Source organism: Neltuma alba, unplaced genomic scaffold (genome assembly GCF_004799145.2).
Source record: "Neltuma alba isolate B1F8T4 unplaced genomic scaffold, ASM479914v2 tig00005777_pilon, whole genome shotgun sequence".
Taxonomy (NCBI): Eukaryota; Viridiplantae; Streptophyta; class Magnoliopsida; order Fabales; family Fabaceae; genus Neltuma; species Neltuma alba.
In genome coordinates this window covers 204,150-230,089 of record NW_021634229.1, presented here as the reverse complement: position 1 = coordinate 230,089, position 25,940 = coordinate 204,150, and the positions used below count along the sequence as shown (strand labels likewise).

The following is a 25,940-nucleotide window of genomic DNA, read 5'->3' as shown; positions in this document are numbered from 1 at the left end:
TTTTTATAAAAAAGAACCAAAACAATTATAAAACCTGCTATTCTGAAATGAGGTTTAATTGATTAAAAAGGCGGCATAAAAAGGTTTTTGGCTAATCCAAAAGTATTTTTCAAAAATATTTTTTCATAAATCAAAACAATTTTTTTATATATTTATTTTATATACTGTAAAATACTTCTAAAATTATTATTTTGTTTTTACCTAAACACTATTTTAATCATAGTAATGCCTTGAAGAGTAGGTGGAAATCGTTGGTGGGCAATAAATTTGTTAGAATCTTGAAAGTTCATCCATTTGTGCCTTCACTGTCACGCTTCTTTGCACATATGACTGAACTGAATGCAGAATAAACAGAGGAAGCACGTTATGACAGAATTGAATGCAGGTGTACTATTACTTACCGTGATTGCCTTCATAATGATTTGACACAAGAAAACTAAAATCAAACTGCAAATTACACTACTCCACATTACCCCAATATGATAACACAACGGTAAACCTGTCCAACACGAAAATTGTTTCTTGCGCAACAAAAATTTTTCAGTTTAAGTTGATTGCGCTCTGCATCTTTCTCCCCTTGGAATAAGCCGCGTAAATATGTGGTGCACAGTTTTGGTGAAGCCGTGAAGGCATTGAGAAGAATATGGGAATAGGACGATCCAACAAGGTATCCACGCGATTTAGTTAATTAGCTAAAACAAACTTCAAATAATTTTGAAATTCTGAGGAGTAAGAGGAAAATGAAATAAGGTAGCCTCTACAAAATCTTTTCCACATTCTATATTAAGACTGATAATTACATGGAAGGTAGATTGGAAGTCAGTAAGAGGATCCGGACCATCCTCCACTTCAACTTCATTAGACTCTCATTATTGTTTGTCGTTTGAAATTTCATCTTCAGTCCTGCTGCTCAATTGAGTATTATTTGCCGGGCTTTCAACTGATGAGTTTGATAAGCCTTGCTGTGCAACGCCTTGGCTTTCAGTTTTCTTTTCAGTTGAATCTTCCATAAGGGAGTTCAAGGCAAGTTGGCCAGAATATAGGAACAAACCTATGGAGTTGATGCCGAAAACAAATGTAGCAAGGTAGCACAAGCCATTCACTATTGTCCTGTGTTAAGAAGTCAAATGATTAACAGATCTTTAAAGAAATTATCAGAAAGGCCTCTGAGAGATAAGCAACGGAATTGAATTACCTTACTGTGATTGTTATCTGGCGGACCTGAAAAGCACAAGATTTTCACAATCAGACGATAGCAGGGCAGAGTGGGCTCGGGGGGGGAAAAAAAAAAACAGGGCTTGGGCTGGCAATGAAAAGCAACTTTCAGACAATGTCTAAGGCAGAATTTAAAAGAGTTGATCAGTTGTGTTAATTCAACAAAAATGCTTCTCTGTGGGATCACAATGTTTTCTGTTTTTCCTTGCTTGAGATCCCAAAGATACATTTCAAGATTAAATAGACACATGGCCAGCATTTCACTTTTGTCCTGGCAAATGGCAATGCATTTGTAGGGTTCTTCATTGGTCAAAGATACTTTTTCAAGGCAGAAATCTGATGTGCACAATTTTTATAGCCACAATTCCTTTCAGCATTTGAATTTCATCCTAACAAAATGCAAGACATAAATTGGATTGTCTCTATGATACCTTGTTTCTTTATCTGCAATATCAGCTTCTTCTTTTTGCATTTAAGTGTTCTAGAGAATTACAATGTTATTAATATAACTAAAAAAGAAACTAACGGGGATAAATATCACTCCCATAAAATGCTTTTACCATCATTATAATCAACAAGTAGCAATATCCTAGTTATTCAGGTGACAGCAGAAACCTGACATTCTGGCTTCTTTCTTTGATCCATTCTTTTTTTTTTTTTCTTTCCTCCCTCTCTCTCTGAAGCACTGCTTATCCGAATGCAAACCATAAAAATAACTTACTAATAGAAAGGCAAGAGACAAACCGAGAAATTATCTGAAACTGTTTGGCGATTGAGAGCTGCCTCAATGGTTGTAGTGAATTTATAGAGAATAAGAGCAATAATACCAGCTGATATTCCCCCTATCAATGCCTGAACAGGTGAAGGTGGACCTTTAGCTCCAATCGAAGTTGACCCCATCGCTTTCAAGTTATCTAATGCTTCTTCCTTCAATGACTTCTTCACTCCAGAAGACCTAAATTTCTACGCCCACCAACCTCATGTCATCGAAAATACAAATTGATTCACCGTAGCATGAAAGTACCCAAAATTAAAATGAACAGCAAAGCAGCACATCCAATTTTTCCAAGAACCAATGAAGTTCAAATTGTGGCCTTTAAAGTTACATCATTGAACTTGTTTGTCACTTTATTAGCTATATAAACTATTGAAGAAATGAGCAATTAAGATCATATTTATAGACAGTTAACACAAATATAGGAAATTTACAATAAAATATAAAACTAGAGAACAATTATAATGAAGAAATGCAGCGTACCAATTCTTTGGCACGTTTTGCTCGACGCCGGATAGATCGAAAGAGGAAGATAGAGATGGCTCCCGTGAGAAGAACACTGGTAGCGATTTGAATTGTAGAAGGCTCGTCGGCAGTTGCGAAAATGGAAGGCATAGACATTGGAAGTTCGACGGGGCCATCCTCCGCAGCAGCCGCGAGTTCTGCAAGTTGAGTTAACCATGGTGAGGAAGGAGGAATGGCTGAAACAGGGTGAAGAGTTGTGGGTCTGTGAAGAAAATTGAGAAAAGGGGATGAAGATAAAGGAAGAGAGAAGGAGGGGTTATGAGGAAGAGATAAAGGAACAGAGGGGTTTGAGAAGAGAACGTGGTGGTAGCAGTGGGACTGCAACATCTCAGATAGTGAGGAAAAGGCTACAGAAAAAAGATAGAGAGAAGGAGAATGGTGATTATGATTCCCTTTCTCAACCACACTGATCAGGGAGCTGGGTCTGCTTCTTTCTTCGACTACTTCAAAGAAGCGGAGGCTTTCTGTAAATATCTCAGCTTTGGATTTTGGTGGGAAATGAAGATATCCATACACTATTATCTATTTTTCTCTATATTTTGGAAAAGCGATCAAGTAAAAATCTTGTTTCCTTTTTCAATATTTCGTGATCATTGCTACCTTTATTTTGCTAACGAAAGTTTTTTTTTTTTTTTCAAATTTCGCTTTATCTATGACGTATTTTGAAATTCCTCATTTTTAGATGTAATAATTACAACAACAAAATGCTAGGTATCTTTATTATCATATTTTAATAAAAAAATTAATTCATTGTCTTTATTTTTTATTAAAGTTATTTACTTGTATAAAAATTCTTTCCGTGATTTTCTGAAATGCAAAGTCTTTTTTTTTTTGGAGTGATCTATAGTCTAATGCTTAATTATCGTAGTAATAATTTACAAATTAATTTTTAAAAAAATATTTGTGAGAAAATTGTCATGATTAATTTAAAGACTTGTCAACACTTGTAAACATAAACCCCGGAGCCAGGACATGAGATGAATAAGAAAACAGAGAAAAAAAAAAAAAAAAAAACGAAAGGAATAGATTGCAGAGTTGTTTTTCTTGTTGCGTCAATAATGAATGGTAAGTTCAGCATTCTTGGCGGACATTAGAGGCCACAGCTCTGGCCCAAAACTTGATATGTTGCTTCATGTCCTTGGAAGATTTGCTTGCAGTGTAAGTAGGGATTGGAGGAGGAGGAGGAAGAACGCAACTCTGTACCAGCCATGCCTCTGATAGGTAAGGTCTTCTCACCGCCTTGTCTTCCTCTGTTTCTTCTCTGTCTTTCTCTTGCAAGCCTGGAATAATGCTGGCTACACTTGGGCTTATTGTTTCTTTCTCAAATGAGAATCCCAGGTCCTTAAACCCTTGAACTTCTTCAAATTCCAGATCGCTCAGGCTCTTCCTCATCGTCCTCTGTTTCAAGTACCTTCTTCTCATCTCTTTTATGCCTTCTGTGCCGAAGCTGCTTTCTCCCTCTGTGTTTCTCACAAGTCGACTTCTTGGAATGCTGTAACTCTGCCATCAATAGAATCATTGTCAGAATTACTTGTGGTTGTTGGAGTTTTAACTTTGAACCTGACTTTACAAGTGTTTATTTGGAATGACAATATGAAAATTATTATGCTGCTTCTTGTTCCTATGAAGAAATGGTTCTATTTTATGCTGAGAAGTTTTGTTGTTTGCCTCTTGGACTGACTTGTTAGAAAAAAGGGAATCAAGTAAGAGCTCGACAGTTGCTTGTTTTGCAGGAGGATGAATTCTCAGAACGTTGAGAACTAGTATTGATGATCTACAAAGGCCTTGATCTTACTGGAAAGTTGCATCGTAGCAGCCAATACATATGGTGCCTGTTTCCGTTTAAAATGAATTTACATAATGCTTGGAACTTTTGGCCTTTTCCCAAGTTAACCCACTATACAAAAAGAGAATCAATGAAGAATTTCACAAACACCGAAATTGACAGACGTTTGAATCTGCCAAATGCCAGGAGTCCTTCTTGATACCCAGGCCTGTATGTCAGGCGTAGGTGTCTTAATTTCATTGGATTTTAGTATAGAGCACAAGTATTGTTAATCCTATGTATTAAACAAAAAAGCATACTTTTGGCATCTTTGAACAGGCCACAGAAACATGTGTATTTTAATGAAGCAAGAAAATGAGAACAGAGAACATATCTCGTCCACCTCTATAAAAGGAAAGCTGAAGATAAACAGACAGTACCTTTGAGGTTTGTTTGCCAGGTCTGTGATCACATACTTGAAACTTTTCTTCTCTGCCAACAAATGGAGGTAAAGATGGTGTTCTAAGCAGTTTGTTTCTCCTTCCATTGCCCTCACTCTTGTTATCAACCTCTTTCATCTCTCCGCTATGAGCTTTAATGGCAGCTTCAAGCACCAGAGGATCTGATGATTGGTGCACCAACCTGTTTCTGCTAAAACTGCTTCCTGTCTGACAATTTCCTTCTTCTTCCAGTTCCGTCACTTTACTTGTTGATGAAGTGTTGGCTGCTTCATCAGAGTCTTTTCCCTTCAGCAACACAGGTTCGCCAACTAGGCCTGAGGAAGAACACGGATCAGAGTTACATCTTGGTATCCTTGGTCTCCTTGTGTTAAACAAGTTCTCAAAGAACCAGCTTTCCTCCAAAAGATCCATGGCCTTCACTTTTTCGTCCCTGCAGAAAGATGATCCAGTAGATTCATCATTTGGATCCATGGCCTTTTCAACTCAGCTTTCCTCTTTCTCTCTGCTACTGTATTTATATTACAAAGCCCCTTTTGTATCTGTAAAATGTCTATCAAGTATTTTCTGTCAAGCGACATAAGAAAAAACCTTAAATAAATCAATAATGTCAGAGAGGTCATGGATCAAGACGAGGAATATTAAATAATTAATTAATTCATAACCTACGTAACTGGATATTGAATGTGAACCAGAACATATCATATGATTTGATTGGGAATTCAGAATTCTGATCCTTAAATGAAGTGAGAGCTGCGAAATATCTTCCCAAAAAAACTCAGAATGGTGCTGCTGGGGTTATGAGATTGGTCACGTGAGATGTGACCCATGTGTTTTCCGATTTTTCTTTTTATTATCTAGTTTCCATGATGAGCTTACAGTTCAAAACACAGTGCTGTGTGTTTAAAAAATTGAAGTCATGGATGGAAAGAGTTTGATGAGCCTATCATAGAGGTCATGAATTCCAGATTTTCCCATTAAAAAGAAATCAATTATTTATGCTCATTTCAGTACTAAAACTAATTATAAACCATTAGATGTTTCATTGGAAAAAGAACAAAACAGTGTGTGTGGAGTGTTGAAAATGAATGAGTAGGGACGAATAACGATGTCTTCGGCGCAGACACAGGTATTCCAGCACAGCCCCATGTGAGGGCCCTTTTGTTTATTGTGTTTCTGAAACCTAATTTTCTCTCTCTCTTTCTTTCTCAGCTTACTGCAAAATGACAGCCAAATAAAACATGTTATGGAGTTGGCAAAGAAGTCCCTTCATTCTTAGGCTGGATTTCATAGTCATTCTGCTAATATCCAAGATCTCTGCAAAACCATTGAAATTTAGGAAATGCACAAGTTTATGTGTCCGTTTGTGTTACCATTATTTAATGCACATGATCTTTATTATAACAGTACAATGGTTAACTTTATTATATTTTACTTTCTTTTCATCTAAATCTATTAGCATGCGAATGGGCAATGGTTCATTTTATTATATTTTACTTTCTTTTCATCTAAATCTATTAGCATGCGAATGGGATATTAATGGTTTGTGAAGTTGCAGATACATTATAATAGGGATAGACTATTTTATTTTTACTTTAGTTTATGACGTTTTGGGTTTGGAGTTGCCAACTCAGTTGAACAGGGATTGTCATCATTTAATAATGTTGTTGATTCTTGGAGGCAAAGCCAGAGATTAAAATATTCCAAGTGAATCTAACTGCCTTGTTTCGAGTTTTATATTGTTTTGTTGACTACAGGGAAAGTCCCAAAAAGATAATCTGATACTGTGGTGAGTGGTAACAGATGCTTTTCTCAATTCTTCTGACCGAACAAGTTGCTTGGTGATGTGGCCGAGCGTGAGACAGATGATTAATCCAATGGTTCATGTCAGTAGCTGTATATCTCTCCTCTAGAGGAGCAGAGCAGATAACAATCATCATGTTATGGTGCATTGTGTTCTTTTTTTTAGTAGGATGTTATCGCTAACTCAGGGTATCCCAGCGTATCGGCCAAACTAATCCCAGGGTGCCTCGCCAGGAATCGAGCCCATGACCTGGTAGGAGAATGCGCCTTGCGCTCCCGTTTGCGACCAGTCGGACCCAACCCTTGCAGGCGTGCATTGTGTTCTTTTAAATAGGCGTACATACTTCATCTTAAATAAGATTACTGGTCTGTTCGGTAATCTTCTAAAAGCATTTGAAGAAAAGAAAGAATTTTCATACACGTTGAAAACCCCTCTTACATACACATACTTATCTCGTACATCATAAAATTACTTGCAAAAAAGATGCAAGCTTTTTCTTTCAATAGCCGGCCAAATGACTACAGGATCATTGGCCTGCTCTACCTCAATTCACCATTTCTCGTTTCAGCGGGAAACACCTATTCTCAATAGTTAGGGAGAGAGTTTGATTCCATCACAGAGCTTGGTGAGGCATCTGTGGGGAACACACTTTGAAGTTCTCAGTTCTAGGTATGGTGCCGGGTCGTGCGTTCGGGCGTTATTGGCCGGCGCTTTATTCTTGGGTAGAACTTGGGGGTAAGCCCATCCCCACCAACAGTTTTGTAAAGAAAAAAGACTATGAGGCCCAAAACAAGACTGATTTACTCGCATAGAAAGAATTTTTTTTATTTATTTTTGTAAGTCACCTTATTAAATTTTTAACATAAATATATTTGCTTGCTATAAGATAGATATTTATTTTTTTAAACATATATATATTAAATGAAAGTAAAGTTGTAAAATTATTATATTTTAAAAATTATTTAATCTGTCTAAAATATACAGAAAATATCTTATAAATAAGGATTACCGGAGTATTTTCAAATCCTCTCTGTCACCTAAAAAAGAGAAATCCTCTCGGCTTTTTTATTTTTGCAAACAGTAAAACTCCTTTTTTTAATAGTTAATTTGTTAAATATATAAAAAATAATTTTATATATTATATCACATGCCCATATTTTAACTTCTCAAAAATTGACATATTTTAATGTTACATTGCATTTTGTCGCGTCGAGGACATTTTATCCGCGTTTACCCTTCCATGCTCTTCCTTGCTGCTCCAATCAAGCGCTTTTGTATGCGAAGGTCCCCCCCCCCCCCCTCGCTCCTTTGTTGTATTGAACCGGGTAATCAGTTGCCACACAGTGGGTGAGCCGTCGATGGCTGGACCTGCAACCATGTCTGCCAATTCTATATCCTCTTGTTCCTTTCGATTATTCGCTTCTTCCCGAATCCCACGCTCTCGGCTTTGTCAAAACCTCTTCTTGCAATCTTCTTCTTACAAGCTTGCCTTCTTCAAACCCATCACGTTCGAGAGAATCCCTGCGAAACCATCGGCAACGCCGCCATCTGCACCATCAACCTCTTCTTCTCTGCAACCCCTTGAAGAGCTGCCTCCCAAACTCCAGGAAATTGTCAAGCTTTTCCAGTCTGTGCAGGAACCCAGGGCCAAGTACCAACAGCTCTTGTTCTACGGCAAGAATCTCAAATCCCTCGATGCGGAGTTCAAGACCAGGGAGAACAAAGTCGAAGGATGTGTCTCCCAGGTTTGGGTGAGGGCCTTCCTCGACCCAGACAAGAATGTTTTCTACGAAGCCGATTCCGATTCCGATCTTACTAAGGGACTCGCCGCTTTGCTCGTTCAAGGGCTTTCGGGTCGCCCAGTCGCTGAGGTTGTCCGAATTTCGCCAGATTTTGTGGTGCATCTGGGGCTGCAGCAGAGTTTGACTCCGTCCCGGAATAATGGATTTTTGAATATGTTGAAATTGATGCAGAAAAAGGCACTTCTATTGTACGTAGAAGCTGAAAAAGGTGGTGATGTGAACCCTAATTCAAATTCACAGTTGGGAAGTAAAAGTTCTGTTGAGAATTCCGGCAAAGGAGATTCTATGAGCTCAAACGATGGATTGAGTTCTGAGAGTGATAGTAATAAGTTAGGGTCGGACAAGAAGTCCTCGGATATTACTGAATTGAATTCTGGTATTCTGGGAAGCAGAGGAAAGAGGATCAAGGAAAAGTTGGAGAAGGAACTTGGTCCTGTTGAATTACAAGTTGAAGATGTTTCTTATCAGCATGCAGGGCATGCAGGTGCTAGAGGAAGCGATGGAGAAACACACTTCAACCTTAAAGTTACATCTAAAGAGTTTGAGGGGAAGAGTTTAATTAAGAGGCATAGGCTCATTTATAACCTTTTGCAAGACGAATTACAGTCTGGGCTGCATGCTTTGTCAATTGAGGCAAAAACACCATCTGAAGTCAATAGAGGATGAAAATTTGTATTGCTATGGGCAATGCTCTCATTTTGTTTATTGTACTGAGAAAGAAAGGTAGTTAGAAAATGCTTGCTGAGGTTCTACAGGATATTTTTATTACGGTGATTTTTAGAAGCATGCTTGCGAATAAATTCTGGATGTGCATGAAGTTGAGTTGCAAAAATCAATGTTACTTGAATCTAGAATCCTTTCCAAACTCATGAGTCACATCTAAAAGCACAAAACTACTGTCTGGCTTCTATCTTGTTAAGCAAGAATTTGGATGATGAATATGTTATAATGGCGTTTCGAACGGATTGAATCATATTATCTTCCATGCCTAAAAATCTCTCGCATGCCTTATGTCTGGAAGTGAATGTCTTCTCTATTTTAATGGAATTGGGTAGAGTCGTTGTCTTGTATAATTTCTCTCTCTTTCCCCCCTCCGAAATAAAGAAAACTTGTGCTTTCATTGTACCTTAATTATTCTGCTTGTTACTTTTTGGTTAGCTATCCAGACCAAAGGCTGCGTATAAAGTTTTTATGCTTGTCATGGTTGGGATTTTTGGTTACTTATTTCGACTCCTTCATGCTTCATCCTTGCCTCTTACACTGTATGAAGCCATCAGTTTAGATTAACTATCTTTACTGTCTATAGCCTTTTTAGTGTACAACTATTTTAGCTGTGGCAAATATCATTCCCCTTATCTGCATCTTAAGACCCACTAATGCAAACCTTTCCGGTTTGAAGATCATTTTCTCTTCCTAGGCTTTCGCTTTATGTGAGAAACCTGTGTGAAGTTTTTGATCGCGCCAGATTTAGTTACGGGCGTAGACCATGTATTTGTTGAAAGAATTCAGCTATTGAAGGCTGAAATTCAATGCATTTGTTTGGGTTGATATTGATTACTCATTGATCAATGAACAAGTATTGAAAGGAAACAATTACATGAAACTAGAAAGTAGCTGCACTATTTATGTTAAAAATTATGTGGTTCTCTGATGTTGATGATTGGTATCATATAAAAGAAGGTATATAAAAAGATGGGAAAATTGGGATTCCCCCATTAATAATTTAATTGACAAATGGGATTTAAGGATTTTGTGCAACTTAACTTTTTTTGTGTATAACTTATCTTTCTTTATGTGCAATGTATCTTCTCTTGTGTGTAATGATCTTTCTTTGTGTAATGTGCAACTCAATTTCTGTTTGTGCAAATGAAATTCTCTTATGTGCAAGTCATCTTTTCTATGTACAAACTAATTCTTTATATCTAAATAATCTTATGCAAACTATTTTCTATTTGCGCAACTTATCATCCTTTGTGTGCGACTAATCTTTCCTTGTGCAATCAATCATCTTAGGTCTCATCTGCCAATTAAATTTTTAATGAAGGATTTATCTATAATTTTTCTAAAAAGATTCGCCATTTTTATTTCACGTGTGTGTGTGAGAGAGAGAGAGAGGGGGGGGGAGGGAGAGATTATTTGGAACAATGAATATAATCGGAAAGAGCGGGGTAAAATTATCTCAAAGGGGACAGATGAGGAGAAAAATCTGAGAGTTCTGGTTAGCCTTTGAAGCTAGAACAAGAAATAACGATGTCAAAAAAGGGTATTTTTCACCTCATATAGCTGGGGTCACGAATTCTGCTGCTCTTTCCGTTTATTAGACGGTAACTTTTAAATTTTTAATTATGTGTACGCACTACGCAAGATTAACCTTCGCTTTCAAACTCCAAGGAAACCCCAAAAACTCAGCACTTCATATTCACATAATATATCCTACTTTAAAATGAATTCATGACAGAAAACAAACTATCCAAGAAAGCGAACCCACTCCATGAAGGCAGTAAATAAGCAAAATATGGCAAAAAGATAACCTGTATCGACAAGCAATAGCTTCTAGCAGCAAATGTTTACAATAAAGAGCAGTTCGGTAATTACATGATCAAGAAAATCTTCTACGCAAATAGATACTTACAAGAGAGGTTAGCTTCTACAGAGAGTCAAAATTCTAAGTTAGTAGTCAGGGGGGATTAGAGGATCTTTGATCGCTGCTGATGTAAGAACTGGAAGAAACTGCAAAGGTATTCGTGGTCAACCAAAATTATGATTTTACTCTCAAAGAAAAATTGATATATAGCTGCCGCATCAGCACCAAAAAATTGCTAAGCAATCCAAGATATGAAACAATAGTTCAACCAAAAGGGTGCTTCGTCATTACTATCAACTCTTTCAAAGAACAAAGGCACAAGGTCTCAAATTTACAGTGAAGAGAGCCATCTTTATCAGGGTCTATTTGAACCAGTACACCATCTCTGAAAACAAATTTTAAATCAAGCTTCGATTCATTCAACGCCGTATCTTTGCTTCCGGCTGTATGTTGGCTTGTGGAGTGAGACACACATTCAGCCGGCACAAACACCCTGTCTGGATTTCTGGGTTTACACATTCTTGATTTTGAACACCCTAGAGGCACTTCAGACTTTGCGTGGCCAGGGGTTTTATCAGATAATTCATTGAAATCTTCAGCAGAATAAAGTTTTTTAACCGCCGAAATAAGATCCACAGATAATGATACAAGAACATCATGGACATCTTCCACAGTCCAACTGCGACTATTCAAGCTACACTCATGAGCAAGGATTTTGCGTGTCAAATGAAGAAGACTGTCGAGGCATGCAGGGCAACATCGATACAAACAGACAACCCCAGATTCAGCATGATCACTGCTTTTACTCGGAGAGTCACTAACTTCCAGAGCACTGGCATCTGCACCAGAGTCACCACCACTTAATTTAATACCAGTCTCTACTGACGACAAGCTGGGAACAGTAATAGAGGCTATCCGGGAGTCTTTAATCTCAACACCATCTGCTTGACAGGCACTGTGAAGTTCATTATCAGAAAGGGCAACAGAGTGGGTAGATGGGGATCCATTTGAGCCTTTTGACAATCTGAACTCTTCATTTCCTGAAAGAGAGACAGTGTGAGCGAGTTTTGAGCCTTCTAAAGGCCCAATTTCTCCATTTATCATTGCAGGATTTCCCGTTGTTCCTGATTTAGATACTTTAGATAGTGTGCCATTCTCCACAAATGTAACTGGATCAACGAGCTGGCTCATGGCAGCAGGGTTGTTAACATGATCATCTGAAAAAGAACTATTTTGTGGAGATCCTTTTGAAACATTGCCATTGCCATCATGATCAACATTATCCACATTATCATTTGTGTTATTCAAGGCAAGAGATTCAGGTGGCTTGGCGGACATCACATTGGGACTTTTCTCCAGCTTCTCTGGCTCGTGATCTCCCATGGGAGCAACCAATTGGCAATCCCCATCTTCAGCTTGTAGGTTTTCATGGCCGTTTAATGACCCGACACCAGTTGATGTACGTTTTACTGCCACGTCTGGGGAGTCCTGCTCAAGACTGAAATGGTAGGGATTATTGTTAATCCAAGTCCATGCCCAAAACAAAAAATATATAGTAATTAAACAATCCCGCATATTAATAGGAGAAAGAAAATAATACCTCAACAAGGAATAGGCCCAATTATTGACCATATCTTCCAAATAAGCCACTTGCGATAGAATACGAAGAAATTGATATCTTTCTTTACCAGCTTGAACTTTTGTGTTGATTGTCCCAACTAATATCTCAAGAACCTTGCGTACCTCACTAGAAACTTCCCTAACAGATGTATATGCACCTCTGTATGCTGATAAACCAACAGCCACCAGGCCTCTGACAATACCAGATTTTTCTTTGTTCTTAATATTGCTATTGCTGCAAGAATTAGCCACCTTGTCTTGCAGGTTACCAGGACGAATTATGCAGGAATTGAAAGGCCAACCCTTCCAAGGCCCACTTACATCAGCAGAAGGACCGTCTCTGAGTTTTGATGTGACCCAACAAAGTTCTGCGAAATGAGGGAACCGAATAATTTGATAACCAAATGTTGATATTGCCAACAACAGGGTAGACTTTTGCTTCAGTGGCCTACTGTTAGGTGGCTGTGGAACTTTAGTAGAGAGTTCAGGAAGTTGGACTTTAACCTTATCACCATTGACTGATCCATCATCTTTTCCCAGACATGTCATATCTTTACAGCCTTGAACTGAATCATAGGTTAAGTGCCCTTTCCTGGCTCCAATATGCAAATGAGATTTTCTGTGGACCAATTGAACCAGCTGCTCAATTACATTTCTCATCAGCTCCACTGCAGATAGATTGATCATGACATCATGATTAAAGTCCCCCCCAGTCTGCACAGAAAAACGAGGCACTGTCTGCACTAATGAAGCAGACTGGCTGCAGCTCGATTGATGACTCCAAAAGAACTCCCTTGCTTTACATGGAAGCTCCGAATATGGAATATCTGAAGTAGCCTGTTCGCAAATGAAGCTGAGATATGAGGTTCTAAAATTATATGTAATGCATAATAACCCACTTCAATAATCCAAGTAAAATTGAGTGAAAAACTGTTGACCATAGTAAAACTTCTGGTAATGTTATGAACAAATAACTGTATCTTAAGTATCAATAGTTACTGCTGTAAGCATTAGTTTATAAGATTTAGTCACATGATTATTATTCCTAATAGGAAATGAATTAAGCCCAAAAGACGGTTGAAAAACATGGAGCAGAAATCAAGGGAACAGTTGTACGAGGGCAATTATTTATTACAGGCAATATGAGAATCCGTACCAGAATCATCAAGGATGTAGATGCACCCATGGACTCCACCTGCTCAATAAATGACATCCAGGCCTGTGAAGCCTTTAAGATGACTTGACCTTGGGCCATATCTACCGGTTTCCTTCTCTTTGAATCAAATTCATTTTTCTTTTCAACAACCTGACTCCGTGTTAAACAAGCCTCTTCCATCTCAGAAACTTGATCATTCATGGAGCAGTAAACAGAATTTTCAGCAACCTGAAAATGAGTCTCCACAGCCCACAGATCAATTCTTGGCATGAAGACTACACACGATTGCACACCCGCACATTTCACTGCCATGTGAAAAGAAAATTTCAGAATCAGAGTTAAAATATGCTACATCTAGATTACGATAGAGCTCATTATTAATACTTTCATAAAGCCACACAATAAAGCAAAAGCAGGAGAAACAGCAAAAAGAAGTGGCTAAAGAATCATCCAAAACACTAGAGTTCAGCAAGAAGTGGCTTGAGCTTCAAAACTTTTAATCCCCTAGCATTCCTGGCCTTTGAAAACTGTCATGACATAAAAGTTATGGTATGTGATGCCGTAGACACTGAAGCGCAATGTGATATTGTTGAGGAATGATATGTGCTCCAATAGTGGCAGAAACAGGATGAAGCAACTTATCATTTCATGATCAAATATTAAGTACATAAAAATTTACATTATAGGTATGTTATTGTCAGTAAAAGAGAACTCAGAAGACTTTTGTGGGTGACAGATATCTGCAAATTCTAAATAATGGCAAGATTAAATTACACATAGATCTCCGAGTTTTAGCAATGGTACATGGCATTTCTTCTTGTTTTGAAAATTTAGAGACCTTAAATTTTTACATAAAGTAAACCCCATTCTAGTCCCTAAGCAACAGACCTTCCACATTTTAACTCTATGCAATACACTTATGCCCAGTTTTCTTAATCACACATAGCGCAAGCTCATGGAGTCTGAAGGCTACAAGATAGTACTCTCAAATCTCATTCAGTTGCAAAACTCCTTTTCAGGCATCTATCAGCAAAAATTGAAATGCCAAAAAGCAACATTAGATGGGAAGAAACGTACTCAGTATTTGTGAAATTCCTTGTACCACGTCTCCATGTCCTTCTTGTGAAATAGTTGCCATATCAATCTTCTGAATTTCAGCATTACCAACAAAGCAGTACAGCAGGCAGGAAGCAAGGTGCCTCTGACCAGATTTGGGATTTCCAGCAATCAATATCCGAAATCCTGATTTCTTCATCATCTTAAATGACATATTTGATAATAAACCACTACATGTGCTGACATGGTGCATTCTAGAAGGTTCAAGTTTCACCTCACCATCAGTATCACAAGAACCAGCATGACCATCATTTGCAGATAAAATGCCAGCACAGGTGAGTTCCCTCCCTAAATTGGCAACAAAATCTGTGTCTTGAAAAAAATCATCAACATGCAACCACCACTGATCAGTAGAAATTTTCTTTTGGTCCAGAGCAGAAATCATAGCATTTTTAATCTTTGTTACAGCTTTAAACATAGGAGGTGGCAACCATGGGCGTCCATCAAGATACAGAGATACAAGCAGAGTGCATAATGGTTGTAACAAACAAGGTTTGAGGTGGGTGGGAAGAGGAGTGCATACTATGTCATTTGCAGCATTCCCAGCTTCTCTCCGGGAGCATGGAGGAGGTGCACATGATAGAGCTTCCAACCAGTCCCTTTCCTCCACCGCAAAGGACGGAAGAGGAAGGCGCTTACCACCAGAGTCTTCCTCTGAAGCTGCAGACAGCACTTCTTGCAAAGGGAAGTTTCTCTTCAAAGCATTGATGGCAGCTTGGGTACAGAGAGCCTGGAGATCTGCCCCAGCAAATCCGGGAGTTTTTCTAGCAACCCACTCAAGTAAGGATCCAGTGATCGGTTTTGGCCACCTCTGTGTGTGAAGCGAGAGAATGGAAGCTCTGTCCTCCATTGATGGCAATGGAAAATAAATTTCACGATCAAATCTTCCAGGACGCCTAAGTGCTGGGTCAACAGCATCAGGACGATTTGTTGCACCTATGACTACAACTGAACCCCTAGATTTCAAACCATCCAAAAGAGCAAGCAGTGTAGACACAACAGAACTATGTGTCTGATCTTGCTGCCTAGTGCGGCTTGGTGCCAATCCATCTATCTCGTCAAAGAATATTATAGAAGGTTGACATTTTTCAGCAACCTGGAATAGTAGTCTCAGTTGGCGTTCAGCATCACCCACATATTTCCCCAAGCAATCCGCACCTTTACGAGCAAAATATGCAATCCGTTTATCACCACGAGCACACGCACCTATCAATGCTCTCACTACTAAAGTTTTTCCTGTCCCAGGATATCCATGCAAAAGAACACCCCTTGGAGGTGTAAGACCTAAATTATCAAAGAACTCAGGATACAGCAGAGGTAAAATGACAACTTCTTTCATGCAACTGATAACATCCTTAAGCCCAGCAACAGATTCCCAACCCTGAAATGATTTTTCACCGTCAGAGTCAGGACCACCAATGTATATGGGGGCTATCCTCAATAAATCACGATGAAGCCTCTTGTTCTCACGTTTCAAAAATTCCTCATCCTCACCACAGTTCTCCAACCATTTTTCTTCTGCTTCAATATCCTTTCTCCAAGCATCATTTGAAAGCTTTCTCACCTCCAACTTCATCTTTCTAGCTTTCAATTTCTTTATCCGCTCTAAATATTGATTACCCTGGGGTTGAAAGAGATGTCTATGATCTGTACAGGCTATAAGAAATTTGCGATGATCAAAGATGCAACTATTTGCTCTTGCACAAGGCTGAAAAAAGATAGGCCTCATGTTAGTTCTGAACCGATTGGCAGAAGAAGAAATACTATTTTAAGCAAAATCAAGAAAATTCAGTATATTTGCGCATGTCATCCTTAGACAAAGAACATGTGACCAACCAAGTGATACGTCTTTGGACACCGATCAACCCGACAACCAATAGTAGCCCCTCGTCTCCCACAACGTGTGCACTTCAATGCCCTTCCTCTGCAAAGAGCAGCCCTCACATTTTTTAAGCATCCCAAGCCAGCAAAATACACCTGTAAAAGCATGTCATAGCGAACAAGAAATTAAGTACAAGCTCAATCCTACTATGATGATTATGTAGTGTCTGAATATCATTAGTTATTTTGAATAGTAACAGTATATCTTCCATATTTAGTTACACTTATAAAGTCCCGCACCAGTTGTATTTCAAGCAATCCAACCTCCACTCTATTGCAAATATATAACATAAGCCTCCGCTTATGAAGGCTTTCCAAAGAATTCTTTATCTTCCCTCTATTCTTTATGATTTAAAGTTGGAAACAACAGCCTGGAAGCCACATCCATTTGGAAGGAACTTTTATGAGAACTTCTTCCTGATTAGCTTCTGAGGTTTAGGCAGCTTTATGATTCTATGCCATATATGTATACATACTGCTTTTGGGGGTATTTGGTTCAAGTGAAACATTCAAATTGATTTTCATCCATTGACCTAGAATTACTTTCATGGATTCTCTTTTAGAATTCAGCTAATGAGCTTCTTAAGGTAGTCATTACATTGATAAGTAATTTCCTTTGCATCGAAACATCACCTATAAATTAAAGGATTACATAACATAGGAGCTTTTATCACAGAAAATGCAAGAACCCATGGTTTTAGCCAATGGAGGAGAAGGGGAAAGCTATGCTTAAGAATCCTCAAATAACTTCAGTTTAAGAATTACAATCAAGTTAACATTTTGTCTTCTTTAAGCACGCATCTCCTGAAGTCAGCTAGCCCTGCGTCATCTGCTGTATAATTTACAAGTAACAATTTAGCAAATCAGTCCTGTTAAGCCGTAATTATAATACTAAACCCATGTGAAGCCCACATATGCAGAGTTTCATGATGCAAACCAGGATTATAAATACACTAGATTTTAAACAGACCTCTGGACTCCAAACAGCACAGTGCTGATGAACCCATATCCCAGCAATACCATAGCGATCGTTAATAGGACCTAAGAGACGCCCAAGCCAGCCAGGTTCATCACCAAAACCATCCCAAGGATCATAATTAGGCTCCTCAGATGCTGATGACCCACTATATGCCTCATTCTCACTCTCACCATTATCCTGAACTAACCTTTTTGGAGGCTTACCATCAGTCCCTCCACCACATAAACCACACCTTCTGCCTTCTCTAATACGTGGTTGGTCAGTTATATCATTTGAGGCTTGTTTGGGCTTGTCTATTTTTACAATATTTTCATCTTGCAAGGTCTTCTCGTCAGCTGCAGATTCCTTATTGATAGATCCTTCATTTTCTACTTGCTTTGTCAGATTCTCAACAATTTCTACAGCGTCTCTTCTATTTTCACCTTCTTTCGCACTCTCCAATTGATCAACAGATTTATCTACATGTAACACTGGAGGCAATTCAACATTACCATTAAACTCCTGTGACTGCAAATTATCACATATGGTTCTCTGGCTGGTTTCCATCTTTGGAGAGGTATCCCCATCCACCATTTCCACTACATTCTCATCAGACAATTTAGATCCTGAAATTGAAGCATCCTCCTCATCTTGGCTCAAAATAAGCTCCACTTCTTGACTCTTGCTCTCATCCAAGTTGCCATGAGACTCATTATGTGTATGCTCTTCAGCATGTTTTGTTGCTTTGATCCTCCCTGGTCTTTTTGATTTAACGACCTTCGGCATCCCACCTTCTAATTCCTCTTTCTTATTAATCTCTGGAACCTCCGGTTTTCCATTGTCCCTGCTATCGTCCATATCCTCAAACAGCTTCCTTTTACCACTCGGGGATTCCCTCTGCCCCTTCACCGTGAAACCTACATTTTTAACCCTGGATCTCAACCTTGAACTCCATGTTCCTGGACACTCTACCTCCCCAGGACTCTGGTTCGCATGTGCTGGGCTCCTATCATCGCTCACACTACTCAGCATTACATTCTTACCTAACTTCCGCCGTTTCTTAGGGGGAGGAGGAGAGGCATCGAGCACAACTGGAGCTCGCCGAACCCTTGAGCTGCGGCGTAGCTCTGTATCAGCGCCCGAAGTACCAGCCCCATCACCGTCATCATTCAATTCACTATGGTTCCGATTATATTCCCTTTCGCATATTGCGTCTAGCCTCTTGTGCTTCTTCCGAAGCCGCGACCCCGATCGATCAAGTCTCCTCTGGTCCAATGACGAACCGGAAGCGGGCGATAATCGCATGTCAAGACAGGGAAGCCAACACTATCTACCCAGGTTTCTTGTTCTTTTCTTTTTTATCTGCGAGCTTATATACGATTATTTACAGCTAAAGACTTGCAGACGTAGCAAAAAGGTATTGATCGACTGTCTTCGTCGTCCAATTGGGTGATCAACTACACGCTGATTGAGAAGAAAAACATCACACACACCCAAGTTACAGCGGGCATGGTGATCCAAGATAGAAAGAAAAAAATGAGAGAAAAACCGAAACCCTAGAAATCGAATTGGCGAAGCTTTTGCTCTGAAGTTTTCCCAGGATTCAAAGGGCTTCCATGACGATAGGGTTTTTCCGTATGGTTTCCCAAAAGCTTTCATCCATTTTTTTTCAGGGCTTTTCTTCTCAGAAATTGCTGTGTTGCTGTTACTCCCAGGGCAGGCGAGGGCGTGAGACTGAATAACAGAGAGGGTTTTCGCTGATATTCTCAGAGCTGATGAACACGCGCGTGAGAGCTGCGTGATGAAGACCCCGAGGTTAGGTCAGAAAGAAGAAATCTGGGCCGTTGATGAGCCGAATACCACGGGGTTGTAAAGACACGCGCTGGCAGAGAGAATTGCAATAGACACAATAATTGGAGTATTTTCACTAAATTTTGTGTAATTTATTTTTGAGACAACTAAGTATTGCCGCCAAATATAGGAGTTTGCAAAAACAATGCATGACACCAACATGCAAATTGGAGGGAGGGCATTGGGAGGAATGTGAGCTGCTTCCTTTCCTTTTTTTTTTTTTTAAAAGGGCAACGGCTCTCTTAAAAATTCAAAAATTACATCGACTTTTTTTTTTTTAATTGGTGGGGACTACTTTGTGTGTGTGTCTGTGTTTTTTTCCCGGGAAAAAAATTATAATTGAATTGTATTGTGGTAAGATGGTGTCTTCTAAATGCAATTATAATGAGACAAAATTAAAGGGAATGACATGTGATGCATCTATAATGGGGGAAATGAGCAAAAATGTGTCATTACTTCTGAAACAGGTGAAATGTAATAGGTTGTTCAACACTTGCTGAACTATTTTCTACACATTCGGCACTTTGACAAGTGGCTCTATTGTCTCTCCCACAATGACACCCTCTCCCCCCACACAAAAAGAAAAACTCCCTGAGGTTAGAGCAATGAAATTTAGAAAGATGTGCATAAGGATTTAAAGAGGGAAAAAAAAAACCTCCTTCCTGTTCATAACTTCTTATTGTGAATATTTAATAATAGGTTTATACAAATCAATAAAGTGTCAATAAAGTGAAGTTGAAGTTAATTATTTTTATAAAATATTAAAATTATTTTCGATAAAGGGCATCAGTTAGAGAAATTAGATTGATTAGTTAAGAAGTATATAATTAGTTAGAGTAACTACATAAAAATATAACTAATTTAAATAAAATATATTATGTTATAAAATACTATATTGGCTCTTAATATAAAAACTAGATGACTAATTTGTAAATATTAAAAATTAATTATTTTGTAGTAAATGTGTATTATCTTTCTTAAAATACCCATGTTAATCATGTATAATAAAATAAAAATCCTTTAACATGTATAATCACCATAAGGACTACTTTGTGAAAACATGAATAAATATGAGAGACAAAAAAAATTAGGACTAGATCTTATATTTAGGACTAAAGATAATATGTATTTTGAGAGAAATTTTGAGCAAGGAATAAAAATGGACTGAATCAGCTGATTCAACCGAAAATTAGTGAACATGCCAGTGGTCTAGTTTGATTTAGGCGTTGAATCAGGCAGGAGTTAAACCGATGTCAAACTGGTTAAGTTAGAGGGGGATCGGTATGAACTGGTAATGAATTGATTTAAATGATTATGTTGATATTCGTCCTATTTTTTCTTATTTTTTCTCATTCAGTTCTTAATATCTTATTCACTATGGATTTGAATGAATTTTAATGACGATTTTGGTATCAATAATTATTAATTTTAGTAGTTATTAATGAATTATAATGATCAAAATTGTCATTGTCATTATACTTTGTTATTATTATAATTAAGCTATTGTTATATTTCCTTCTATTTTGTTATTGGTGACTATTACTGTTATATTTTGTTATTTTTAATTAAATTATATTATTTTAATATGATTGACTCTGAGTTGACCATTTAGTGTGATTTTTCTTCCGTTAATTTTGGGAGAAGAATAAAGTCTTGAAAGTCAATTACATTATAGATTTGCCATTGAGTTTTAGAAAACTTTTAGGAATCTCTAAACGGCCTGCAAGAATCTGCAATGCACCTTCAAATCTTGATTCTTCCTACTAATTATTCCATTATTTTTAGTCGTTATGCCCACTTTTTTAAAAAAAATAAATTAACACTGAACTTAGATCGCTCATTTAAAAAGAGGCATCTGCTTGTAATCATCAATCAATCAATTTAATTTTAGTTGAATAGCAATCTTCTTCACGGTAATTAATTTTTTAATTGATATTTTTAATATAAAAACATTTTAAATAGTTAGTTACTATTTACTTGTTTCACATGTTTTTTAAAGTATTTGAGAGGTCAACTTCAACAAAAAGAGAACTTGCAGTTAAACCTTAAAAACACCAAATATTATTAATGATGGTTTAGTTGAGCGAAATGAAGTCAATTTTTCTTGAAATTTTGAAATTTCGAGTTTTATGAACAAAAATTATACAAAATAAGTTATTGTAATAATATTTAAATATGATCTAATATTGTTATATATAAAATTGAGGCATGAAAGATGGAATATTAATTTTCTTTTTTTGGGGGGGGGGGGGGGAGCGACCGAACACCTTAATATTTGAAAGAATTTGCTTTAATTTTTGTTTCTTTTGTGCCATATTATTCGTTTCTTTAATTTTATAAAGAATCACATACAAGTCTTGACCTAATACGGTGCTCTGACAAAATGCGGACGTCCTTTTGTAAATATCAGCGGCCTTGCAAGAGTTCCCAGAATCACAGTCATCGCTGTAATTCTACTCTACAAACCTATAAGGCTATAACTGCAATATGGAATTACTCTCTTGAATAAAATCAAGATCTTAACTGAACTAAACCATTAAATCTGCTAGATTCTCCTGCGAAGTTTAAAAAACTAACAGATTCGAACAATTAAATTTACACTATCTGATTCGGTTCTTGAACAAGAAGTTGACATCTCCAGGAGAATTAGGATTCCTCCTTGCCGTAATCTGCATGAATGCACCATCTACAAGCATGCGCTGTAGTACTCTTGTTATGTTCTTTGTGTCATCAATGCCAAGATGATGACTTCCCAACAACGGTATCTTTAGCTCCCTCATCATTGTAACCATTCCAGTGGCCTGTTATCCATTACCAAAGAAATTCAAAATGGACCAATATATCATACAAAAACAATAATTAGTCACACTATTTCTCAATGATGAATATAGCAATTCATCTTAGATTCTGCGTAATACATGGGAAAATGTATTTAGTTATATAATTAATTTCTCGTTAAAAATAAAACATTTGGATCAAGGGTCAATCTACCTTGTTAACAAATCAGGGTCTTGTTGACAGCTCATCCTATTTATTGTCCATCATCTAGTTATTTGCAGGACTTAGTTCGGGCATTTTCTTTTCTTTTCTAGCCTGTTTTAGTTCCTGATTTATTTTCAGAATTTAGCCTCACTGCTTCTTGTAATTTTTCATGTTTTGTAGCAGCTCTATTACAGCTAGTATTCTTGTATATTATCCGTAGTTCTTCAAATGTTGAAACTTACCCTTCTATTGTAGAAGTTCAGATAGACATCTTTTATATTAATCCACTCCCTAAAGTAAGGAGGAAGCTTTATCTTTGACACTTCACATTGCTGAGGGACTTTTGTCTTCAAATCCCAATTTCCGCTGCAAAAGCAAAAGAATGGCATGTATTGTGAGAGAAAAAGATCTATATATGCAAGGAAATCGCACAGGTTCTTGCGGGCCCAAAAAAAAAGGAAATAATAGGTTCTCTATCAAATAAATCAATGTGACCGAAATTTGAAACCATTACACGCATTCACCCGAGGGATTTGAATCTAGTTACTAAGGAACACATGAAAAACAATAAAATATGAATAATAAGAAGAAAACCAGAAAGACGATGGGGTGAACAGGATACTGATGAAACACACCAAGTTACAAATGCTGCTCGATTGAGTTTGCCGCCCATCCACAAATGATGCTGTGCCAACCAAGCCTCAAATTGTTGAATAACTTCATTAAATGGTATGGCTGTGTCATGCCAAACCCTGAAAATAAAAATGTTCTATGAATCTCCCAGTAGCAATGTTCAAAAAACTCTTCCAAAAAAAAAATATACACAATCAAATTTGAAAAAGAAAGAGTATCATGAATGAATCAGAACAGCCGAACTGTTAAGTATCCTGTATTGTTGCAACAAATTGAAGAGAAGCAGTCAAAACAAAGTAAAGAATTTATGCAAAATGCACGTATGAATACGGATATATTAAAGTAAAATAAACTAAATACCTATCAACTCCAAATTTTCCATATTTTCCTTCAATGTATTCATTTATTCTTTGCTCGCTCATTTTTGAGGGCCTCACAAACCTGGTAAGCAGAAAAGAATGATTGTAAGTTGAATGAATCTTTAAAAAAAATGAAGGTTCTTCCCTCATATGTTCATTGTAAGTTAAAACAAGTTACGCCAAGAAACAACATGGATTTATGTTAATCTCTTTGTATGGTGCTAGACAAACAATCGTGTTGTATTTAAATGTCCAAATCAAGAACCCACAATTGCATTTAACCAATCGAGCATTTCTAAAGCACTTGATAATGGTTGTATTTAGCATCACTAGAACTCTCCAAGAAATGCATGTGCAAAAGCTCTTCCTCTAGCATTGAACATTTTGTTAGAACTATTGAAGTTGCAAAATAAATAGCAATTTATAACTAAATATAAACAAAGCATCGCGACTAGTCACACAACTTTACCCTGCTAGACATGCTACAAGGTGGCAGATTAAAACCTGTGGAAGATGTCTTCAACTTCCGATGTTTTTGCATCAATCATTAGAACTGGGAACTCAAGAATCTCAACCCTACCCTCTAAATCAAGCACGAGGAAAAAGTCATAGTTTTGAGAGCAGATTTTGTGTAAATCAGCGGTATTCAATTGAAGCTCCCGTGAACAATCATGATTGAACCTCTCTAGGTGAATAGGATCGTCAGTCTGCAAATTTGGATTGGCCAAACCAATGTTATACAAAAATTTAAACTTTCTGCAAGGACAGATTTTTCAGTTCCCATGCGGCAGGAATTATATTCCAGGAACCAATCATACTCTAATCGATTCAATTCAACAGTTTTCTTCAAAAATTTACTCATATATTTACTAGACATTTAGGAACTAAACATGATACCGGATCAGTATTGCAAGATAGTTTTGAGGAATCATCGCGATTAAACGAAACTAACAAGCCTTCCGCAACACTATCATTTCTGGTTCGAAGCATATGATTGACTATGGTGGTGCAAAATCAAGCTAATATATCGAGTGCACGACAATGGCATGTCCATTTGATGGCACTCGGTTCACTCTCTAGGAAAGTGCTGACCTTGGAATCACCGAATGTACACAATTTAAGCTACGTCCAAATTGAGAGAGAGTTCTCACAACTGAGCAATTGAACAATAACAAGAACTTGAGAAGGCCTGACCATTCCAAGGAAAGCATCTCATCGAGACACGACTTCGGACATTTTATTTTCGTAAATACAGTAAGGTGACGATTACACAGCTAAGTCCAGTCGATGATTAACTTTTGAAGACAATTTATCAAACACGTGGCATGCAAACGAAGGTTTATAAGTACCACACGTGACATTAGCATACCATAATCTAATTTTCCAGAAACCAAAACAAACAAGCACGGGTAAGGGAAAAAACACCCCAGAAAAATCTATCACTAACAACTTCAGGATTGAGGTCCCACAAAGATTTCAACGCAGCCTCCGCTGGAGAATGTAGATGGGGAATACAAAAATGGGCAGTGAAAGAAGCTTATACCTTGGTGCACTTGCCCTGCGTGTGGTACAAGCACATAGGTTTCCAGCGAAAATCAGCCTTGCAAGAAGATGCATCGTGGTAAGTAGTAGAAAGAGAGGCAAAGAGGGTGAGCGACCGCAACGGACGGGGTGAAGTACTGTGAAGCGAGAGATGGTTCGGGATAAGACTAAGAGGCGACCCAGAAACTAAGCCGTGCGAGAAAACCTTGCTCAAAGGTGATCTATAAATCGCCATTATCGATATCACTCGCTTGTGCGCGGACACATATCAGAAAAGTAATGGAGTTGTGGAGGACGAGGATCGACATGCAATCGTCCCGTTGGACGGAAATTTATGTTTTTCTTGGTTTTCCCCGCCACAAAATCCCCGCTGGCATTCTCATCCTCATTACTTACAAATTAACAATATACTAAAATTAATATCAATATTAAAATTAAAATTATGTTGAGAGAATTAGTCAATCAGACATAATAATACTTCGATATGATTTAGTTTTAGGTAATTTTATTTAAAAAATATATTAATATAAATTTTTGATCCCTTAAATTTGCTTTTATTTTGGTTTTAGTTTTTCAAGTTTCAAACTATAGGTTTTAGTCCTTGAAGAGGCAACATGATCTATATTTTTATTAGATTATAAAGACTAATATTTTAAAATAAAAAAATTTGAGAGACCAAGACTTATCTTTTGAAATTTGAATAACCAAAAGCAAAATGACAACAAATTTGAAGGACCAAAAATTATATTAATCTTAAAAAAAATGTCACTATTATAAAAGTATTTAGATTAGCTTTTTCAAAATAATTTTACAAAAAATTTTATTTCAACTTACATAGAAATATTTTTTTTAAAGTGGCTCTTGTGTGGTTCACAAACTCCTCCTAAACCTTGTAAGTCACATTATTCATTCTT

General features: G+C 37.5%; 5 protein-coding genes across 5 annotated transcripts; 1 reads left to right on the top strand and 4 right to left on the bottom strand.

Annotated features, from left to right (window-relative positions):
• Window positions 1-644: 644 nt before the first annotated feature.
• LOC114748701 (uncharacterized) lies at window positions 645-2,984 on the bottom strand. Its single transcript, XM_028937149.1, has 4 exons — window positions 2,474-2,984; window positions 1,960-2,178; window positions 1,196-1,221; window positions 645-1,110 (listed from the first exon to the last, which is right to left on the bottom strand). Exons 1-4 carry the CDS (start codon window positions 2,840-2,842, stop codon window positions 870-872), a joined length of 855 nt encoding a protein of 284 aa, XP_028792982.1. The 5' UTR covers window positions 2,843-2,984; the 3' UTR covers window positions 645-869.
• Window positions 2,985-3,521: 537 nt separating this feature from the next.
• Window positions 3,522-5,265, bottom strand: LOC114748674 (uncharacterized). The gene is made up of 2 exons (XM_028937123.1): window positions 4,721-5,265; window positions 3,522-4,015 (listed from the first exon to the last, which is right to left on the bottom strand). Exons 1-2 carry the CDS (start codon window positions 5,210-5,212, stop codon window positions 3,587-3,589), a joined length of 921 nt encoding a protein of 306 aa, XP_028792956.1. The 5' UTR covers window positions 5,213-5,265; the 3' UTR covers window positions 3,522-3,586.
• A 2,573-nt stretch (window positions 5,266-7,838) lies between these two features.
• Window positions 7,839-9,026, top strand: LOC114748678 (sufE-like protein 1, chloroplastic/mitochondrial). The gene has a single exon (XM_028937126.1). The coding sequence runs from the start codon at window positions 7,901-7,903 to the stop codon at window positions 9,008-9,010; it is 1,110 nt and encodes a 369-aa protein (XP_028792959.1). The 5' UTR covers window positions 7,839-7,900; the 3' UTR covers window positions 9,011-9,026.
• Window positions 9,027-10,855: 1,829 nt separating this feature from the next.
• On the bottom strand, window positions 10,856-19,372 carry LOC114748693 (uncharacterized). The gene is made up of 6 exons (XM_028937141.1): window positions 17,672-19,372; window positions 16,657-16,797; window positions 14,782-16,528; window positions 13,705-14,009; window positions 12,529-13,385; window positions 10,856-12,426 (listed from the first exon to the last, which is right to left on the bottom strand). Exons 1-6 carry the CDS (start codon window positions 18,962-18,964, stop codon window positions 11,193-11,195), a joined length of 5,577 nt encoding a protein of 1,858 aa, XP_028792974.1. The 5' UTR covers window positions 18,965-19,372; the 3' UTR covers window positions 10,856-11,192.
• Window positions 19,373-21,886: 2,514 nt separating this feature from the next.
• Window positions 21,887-25,330, bottom strand: LOC114748673 (uncharacterized exonuclease domain-containing protein At3g15140). The gene is made up of 6 exons (XM_028937122.1): window positions 25,028-25,330; window positions 23,989-24,191; window positions 23,486-23,566; window positions 23,128-23,244; window positions 22,735-22,858; window positions 21,887-22,311 (listed from the first exon to the last, which is right to left on the bottom strand). Exons 1-6 carry the CDS (start codon window positions 25,259-25,261, stop codon window positions 22,111-22,113), a joined length of 960 nt encoding a protein of 319 aa, XP_028792955.1. The 5' UTR covers window positions 25,262-25,330; the 3' UTR covers window positions 21,887-22,110.
• Window positions 25,331-25,940: the final 610 nt, after the last annotated feature.